Genomic DNA, 8,014 nt, shown 5'->3' with positions numbered 1-8,014 from the left:
CACATATATACAATGGAATATTACTCAGCCATAAAAAGAAATGAAATTGAGTTATTTGTAGTGAGGTGGGTGGACCCAGAGTCTCTCATACAGAGTGAAGTAAGTCAGAAAGAGAAAAACAAATACCATATGCTAACACATATATATGGAATCTAAAAAAAAATGGTTCTGAAGAACCTAGGGGCAGGACAGGAATAAAGACACAGATGCAGATGTAGAGAATGGACTTGAGGACATGGGGAGGGGGAAGGGTAAGCTGGATGAAGTGAGAGAGTGGCATGGAACATATACACTACCAAATGTAAAATAGCCAGTGGGAAGCAGCCACATAGCACAGGGAGATTAGCTCGGTGCTTTGTGACCACCTAGAGGGGTGGGATAGAGAGAGTGGGAGGGAGTCACAAGAGGGAAGAGATACGGGGATATATGTATATGTATAGCTGATTCACTTTGTTGTAAAGCAGAAACTAACACACCATTGTAAAGCAATTATACTCCAATAAAGATGTTAAAAAAAAAGAAAAGTGAGTGATAGTATCTGGTGATAGGGATATGCAGAAACAGGTAATTTGGTGTCATTGTTACTGGTACAGCTTTTTGGAAGGGCAGTTTGGCAGTTTCTGTCCACATATAAAGTGTGCACATCCTTTTACATAGCAATTCTTTCACCTCCTAGCCTTTTAAAATACTTCCATGTTTGCGTTAAAATGTACATACAAGTATGTTTATGGCAGCATTTTTATTTAATAGTAGAAAACCAGAAACAACCTAAATGGCAATCAAAAAGGGAATAGTTACATAAATTACGGAATAGCCATAGTGTGGACTAGCAGGGAGCAATTTTAAATAATGAGCTAGGTCTAGATGTCTTTAATGGTGAGATGTGTTATTAAATTTAAAACAAGTTGCCAAGCAGTGTAGACAGCGTGATCCCATTAAAGCCCCATGGAAATGCTGAATATGCACATATCAAGTACCTAAGAGGGGGGTAGGCGTTGGGATGAAGAGAGACTTTTATTTTTTACTCTATATGCTTCATTTTATTTGAATTTTGTATTAGATTTCTGTACTTTAAAAAATACAATAAAGTTTTAAAATATGTACAGTTGACCGTTGAACAACGTGGGTTTGAACTGCACAGGTCCACTTCTATGCAGATTTTTTTCAATAAGTAAATACTACAGTACTACACAAATCCATGGTTGTTGAATCCAAGGACTTAAAACTGTGGATATGGAGGAACTGCACCCACGTATGCTGAGGGCCAACTGCAAGTTATGCTTGGATTTTCAGCAGGGCAGAGGGCCAGCCCTCCAATCCCCCTGAGTTGTTCAAGGGTCAGCTGTATTTAAATAGATGGTAAGATTGCTATCTTAATTTATTGAAATGTAATCTGCATCGCATATTTCCATCCAGTTTTTTCATCCTTGCCTAAATGTGTAAGAAAAGGTCATATAAAATGAAGCTTTCTGTTCCTACCTTCTAAAATAATACCACTGAATGATCCGGTTAGTAATATTTATTCAGTCCTTGTAGTGAATATTCCCCTATTCTTGGGAGCACTGAGAATAAATAGAAAGCTACTTTAACAATAGGTGCTATTAATTGAGTATTTACTATGGGCCAGACTCTGTACTAATGGCTTTATATCATCACCTCATATATGAGGTGGGTGATATAATGCCCATTGAATAGGAGAGCCTGCGGATCATATTGGTGAAGCACCTTACCCAAAATGGAGCGTCACTTCAAGTTCTAGTACTTTTGAGTACAGAACCAATGCTTATAACATTTCCATATGAGGATCTTCCAAGATATGATCCGAAAAAGGGAAATGACTGCTGATTGTTTTTTCCCTTGAGTTGATCCACCTTATGTGTGTATAGCCTTTGACTCTCTAGTTATACTAATTTGACCAGACAGTAAATGTTAATTACTGGTAATGACAGGAACGTCTGCCAAATGTAAACTGTATGATGTTTGTATTTCAGATTTAGGAGTCGGTTTACTTCATAAGAAATCATTAGAAAAGGAAGAATTATGCCAAAGACTTAAAGAACAATTAGATGCTCTTGAAAAAGAAACTGCATCTAAGCTATCAGAAATGGATTCGTTTAACAGTCAACTAAAGGTATTTATCTTCTATTATATTCATTTTTAGTTAGCTGCCTTTTACCTTCCTTATTTTGATTTAATTGATTGAATAACTGAAGCTATTATTGTTATATGTAGTACATTTCATAATTTATTTTATAATTTGAGCTATACCAGAATTGCAGGATTGTTTTTAATGTTCTCTGTGTATTATAAACATTGAGTCGTGTAAATAAACATATAATTTACCATAGTTTCCAGTTTTTGATGATTGTTTTTATTGGCATCTATACATTTAAAAAATAATTACCTTTGTCAGTATTAGGATTAGATTAGATTTGTCGGTATTAGATCTCAGCCAGAATGATCTTAGGCAAATTTGAAAATGGGAAATATGGAAAATTTTAAATAGTCCAGGTTGTAGAGGCTCTTTTAACACACTAAATTCTTTTTTTTTTAACAATTTAATTAACCTTTGTGAAATAATACCATAACCAATGAAATCCAACGCATAATTTGGCACTAAAAATTTTGCATGAAAAGTAGATTCATGATTCATTATTTGCTGCAGTGGCAGAACAGATGTCCAAAACGTATACCATATGCTTATCATTCTGTGCAGTGTTAGTTGTATACTGAAGCCATGCCCGTGAAAGAAAATATTAAAAGCTAGCAACCAGAGTAATGGCACATGATTAAAATTTGGGACTAGTTTCAGTTACTCCTTTGCTAATGAAGCATGAAGTTTTTAGACCATAACATATCACAAAGCTTTTCAGGCAGCTCTCGTCTCTTCATGTGATTTTCATTTTGCTAACTTATTTAGAATAATGTTACACCAACCATAGAGTAAACAGAATGGTAAAAGAAACCATGGTGGCTTCAGTTAAGAAAGGGAAGTTTGAGATGAATAATGTTAATAATACATTCTACACAAGCACATATTCTGTAGAAAAAAAATTTAAAGAAACCAAATAATTTGTCATTGATGGACAGACAAACCAGCCAAGTTATCTTCCCTACATTATTATTTTTTAAATCTGTACATAGTTTAATTGGCTTTTTATCTGCCTTATCTTACAGTGTGGGAATATGGATGACTCTGTTCTTCAGTGCCTTTTGTCTCTGCTAAGCTGTCTCAACAACCTCTTCCTCTTACTTAAGGTTATTTTCTAATATCTAGCTCCTTTTCTTTGAGTTACTTTACTGTTTTCTTTTTTAAAAAACTAGACTATTCTTTGCATTTATCTAAATATCCTTGTTTGAAATAACATATACAGTATAGACATTTTTCTTTCTGCTTGCTTAAATATCCTTCTGCTGTCTCACTGCCTGTTTGAGTCTAATGCCAGGAATCAGTAGGGTTGCCCAGAGTAACCTTTCTCATAAGGAGCCCAAGACACTGAGAAATATTTCCTGGTTCCCGTACAACATCCCTGTGAGTTGGGCTAACTGATGGGATGATTACTCATTCAATTAAAAGGGAAACTAAGGGAATGTGAGATTAAATTATTTACCCATATCACTGAAATTATTGTTTAAAATAAAACTTATACCTTTTGAAATCTAGTGCAAGGTTATGTCATGTATATATCAGGCTGCTTCCTAATACTGCTATAAGATTTTTCTTTAAGAAAAATCTTAAAGAACCAATAATGCAGGTGCAGCTTCAGTTTTGTCTAGTTATCAGGCCTCATGTTTAGATACGCTTGCACCACAGATAAAAATGTTTAAATCATATTTATAAATAAGTAGTTCACTTTGTCATGTATAGATAGCACAAAGAATATTTAAAACATTCAATGAATTCCTGTTTTAATTTAGTTTAAAGAAAGTTGCTTTATATTTACCACTTGCCCACCCTGGTAGATTTTTGACTGTATTCTACTCAGTACCAGAATGGATGGCAATAGGGCAATTACATATATATATACAGTGAAGACAAGAACATAAGTAGAGCTCATTTGTTACCTAAGCAAAGGTAGGGCAGTTGGAAAGATGGTATCATCCTTTCCTTTATGGTTATAGCATGAATGGCCAGATTATCTGGTCTTAGAACTTTTGCTGCAGATCACACAGAAATGTAAACCTAAGTTTCTTCACGTATACAGTGCAGTTTGATGATATTTGTGGACTGTACTCACACACAGAAGTCTGATTCTTTGAGTTAGCATTTGATTCTCCACAGGCTAGCAGATTATTCTTGTCTCTTGTTTTCCTTTCTTCCTTCTGCTTCCTGCCTTCCAACCTTTCACTGCTTGTTGAGGTTTCATCAGAGGCAATTTAGGAATGTAAAAGGGAATGAAACCTATACTGTCAGAGTGGTCAGGAGACTGACTATTGTTACAGAAAGCAAGAAAAGAGGCTTTCTGTAGTCATTGGAAATGATACAGAGCAGTCAGTTAACTTAATACTGAAAAGTATCCATTGAATTGTCAACAAGGAGACCTTTGAAGACCTTTCTGAAAGTGCCATCTCAGTTGAGTGACCAGCAGAGACTGGACTGCGGCAGATCAGGAATGAATGGGAGCTGAGGAGGGGTGGAGTGCGTGTGAACAACTCTAGGAGAGTGAAAAGAGAGCATGAGGAAAACTTTGTTTGTTTGTTGAAGAAAGGTGACAAAGGGTACAAAGTTTCAGTTATGCAAGATGGATAAGTTGTGAAATCCACTGCACAGCATGGTGGCTGTAATTAGAAAATTTCAACTATACAATACAGTATTGTTAAGAGTATATATCTTAAACATTCTCACCACAGAAAGAAAGAGAGGAAGGGAGGGAGGGAATGAAAGAAAGGGTGGAGAGAGAAGAAGAGGAGGGGGGGATGGTAACTATATGAGGAAATGAATATGTTAATTAGCTTGATTATGGTGATCATTTCACAGTGTATATGTGTATTGAAGCAGCAAATTGTATACCTTAAATATATACAGTTTTTATTTACCAATTATACTTTAATAAAGTTGAAAAATAAAAGAATAATTAGGACCACCCTTGAAAGTTGTATCACCTTTTTGTGCAGCATATGGATACATGAGGAATGGGTAGTTTCTGTTAGGACAGAAGAATGGAAATGGAGAAAATTAAGCTTTTTAGGTAACTAACCTTATCCATCTCAGTGTCTTAAAGATGATTGCCAGGGCTTCCCTGGTGGCGCAGTGGTTGAGAGTCCGCCTGCCAATGCAGGGGACACAGGTTCGTGCCCCGGTCCGGGAAGATCCCACATGCCGTGGAGCGGCTGGGCCCGTGAGCCATGGCCGCTGAGCCTGCGCGTCTGGAGCCTGTGCTCCGCAACGGGAGAGGCCACAACAGTGAGAGGCCCGCGTACTGCAAAAAAAAAAAAAAAAAAAAAAAAGATGATTGCCAGGCTCAAGCCAAATATTTCATTGCTGATTTCCCAGCACCTCAAACAGTGCATGGAACATCATGTATGGCAATACACACTTGTCGAATGAATGAATGGTTTTGAATGTTCTCAGTCAGAAAATATACAGGATTTAGAGTTAGTATTGGTATATAGAGTTTATGAGAATAAAGTAGAAAGAAATTAGTCAAAAAACAGCAGAAAACCATGTATCCCAGGTTTTAGGAAACCTTCTGATTCCATGTAATTTATTCTTTTAAGTAAAAGCTATTTTTTAAATTCAAAAAAAGGAAGAAAGAAAAGACAAGACTTAAAGTAGAAGAGAGAGGAAGGGAAGGAGGAGGAAAGTGAGAGATTGAGATTGACTCTATAAAGTAGTGATAATTGATAGAGCAAAGTCCCCGGGAAGCAGACTAAGATATAATCTGGAGCATAGATTGAAGGACAAGAGAAAAAGAATACTTCCAGTGTAACATATGGGGATAAGATAGGTGTGAAGTCGGTTAAATTTGTTGGTAGAGAGTAGGAAGTTGATAGCTTCAAAACCTAAAATCAGAAGCAAGTTGGATCATTACAAGGAGTCTTCATGGGTGGTTGAGGACATGGAATAACTCAAACTAGACTAGAAGGAGATGGATGCAGATGCAGGAAGTTTTATTGCTTTTGAGATGGAAAGATGAGGGAATTCCAGTCTGGCTTAATGAGGCAAGATTATTGGCTGGTAGTGAAAAGAATGATGGAAGATTGGGAAATTTCAGGAGTGAAAAGTAGGCATGAAATACACATCTTAGTGGGGGTGGGGAGTGCAAGCTTAGTAGAGGAAAACAGTAGGTGTCCTGAGCAGTGTTGAATGCCTATTTGAAGTTGGAGTTCATGAATTTAAATTGAAAACAGCAGGTCTAATTGTGTCTTTTTTTTTTCCCCACCAAAGTTCAGCTGTTTATGTGTAAGCATGGAAAAGGATGATGACATAGGTTAATAGATTCATACGGGTTTGAGGTTTTAATAGACGTGGGCAGAGAGGGAGGAACAAAGGAGCTACAGATCTTAACACAGTAACTGTGATAAACATGAACTCTGAAATATGTACTGGACATGAAGGGATATGAAGAGAGGAAGGGGTGCTGATGACAAAAGAGAGGATGATGGGGTCAACAGAATGGAGGTCTCAGTGAGGTTGGAAACCTGTTGAAATGGATGTTCCATATATAAGAAAAGCTTGAAGGATAAGAACTTATGTTTGGAAAATGGGATATTGATCAGTGGTAGTTCTCTTTGTGATGATGACAAGATTCAGGGTATAATAATGCAAATGAGAGATTAAATGGAGTAAAAGAAAAATTGTTGAGATCAGTTTTTTCTTTTTTTAGTTAAAATGGGAAGTTTTTTTTTCGATGGATTTTATCACAATAGGAAGTTATAATCCTCCTACTGTGATGCTCTTAAACTTTATAACCTTCTTAAACCAAACACACTTTATTATAATTATGTTTTATAAAACTATACAGAAAATCTATTGTCAAATACTTACATTTGCATAAATCCTATTTGTGTTTTTCAGTATTTTTTTCAATAATTCTGAGGCAGGAAAGAATGCCAAGGGATAATTAAGCCTCCTTATCTGTATAATATTCACTTGGAAAATTTTCCTCCGGTATGCTGAAATACATATGTTTAGCCCCAAGAATGAACATTGAGAATGCTTTTGAATTCATAGTTTCTGGTCACTTAGAATGACTCAGCAGAGCTGCTCAAGTCCTATCAGCACCCTGCACACCAGTTCTTACAGTTTTCAACTCAGCATCAAATAAACCACATGCTCTTAGTTGTTACTTGACTGATACTTCCCAGGTTACTATTTCAACCCCTACCTTTTTTTTTTTTTTTAACATCTTTATTGGAGTATAATTGCTTTACAATGGTGTGTTAGTTTCTGCTTTACAACAAAGTGAATCAGTTATACATATACATATGTTCCCATATCTCTTCTCTCTTGCATTTCCCTCCCTCCCATCCTCCCTATCCCACCCCTCTAGGTGGACACAGAGCACCGAGCTGATCTCCCTGTGCTATGCGGCTGCTTCCCACTAACTATCTATTTTACGTTTGGTAGTGTATATATGTCCATGCCACTCTCTCACTTTGTCACAGCTTACCCTTCCCCCTCCCCATATCCTCAAGTCCATGCTCTAGTAGGTCTGTGTTTTATTCCCATCCTACCCCTAGTCTCTTCATGACATTTTTTTTTCTTAGATTCCATATATATGTGTTAGCATACGGTATTTGTTTTTCTCCTTCTGACTTACTTCACTCTGTATGACAGACTCCAGGTCCATCCACCTCACTACAAATAACACAGTTTCATTCCTTTTTATGGCTGAGTAATATTCCATTGTATATATGTGCCACATCTTCTTTATCCATTCATCTGTTGATGGACACCTAGGTTGCTTCCATGTCCTGGCTACTGTAAATAGAGCTGCAATGAACATTTTGGTACATGACTCTTTTTGAATTATGGTCTTCTCAGGGTATATGCCCAGTAGTGGGACTGCTG

At 36.7% G+C, this 8,014-nt stretch overlaps 1 protein-coding gene across 6 annotated transcripts in view; it reads left to right on the top strand.

The window, feature by feature from the left end:
* The window catches only part of ITSN2 (intersectin 2), a 124,997-nt gene that overhangs the window by 64,523 nt on the left and 52,460 nt on the right, over positions 1–8,014 (top strand). For 4 of the 6 annotated variants that reach the window (XM_055089067.1, XM_028496977.2, XM_028496978.2 and 1 more), the window contains exons 16-17: positions 1,992–2,131; positions 3,178–3,258. In XM_055089067.1, the coding sequence (XP_054945042.1) occupies positions 1,992–2,131; positions 3,178–3,258 (221 nt within the window). The remainder of the gene's footprint in view (positions 1–1,991; positions 2,132–3,177; positions 3,259–8,014) is intronic. The other 2 variants (XM_028496981.2, XM_028496982.2) reach the window with 1 other exon arrangement.

This window comes from Physeter macrocephalus, chromosome 12 (genome assembly GCF_002837175.3).
Source record: "Physeter macrocephalus isolate SW-GA chromosome 12, ASM283717v5, whole genome shotgun sequence".
Taxonomy (NCBI): Eukaryota; Metazoa; Chordata; class Mammalia; order Artiodactyla; family Physeteridae; genus Physeter; species Physeter macrocephalus.
Note: the sequence above shows the minus strand (reverse complement) of the source record. Positions and strands in the feature narration are given on the sequence as shown.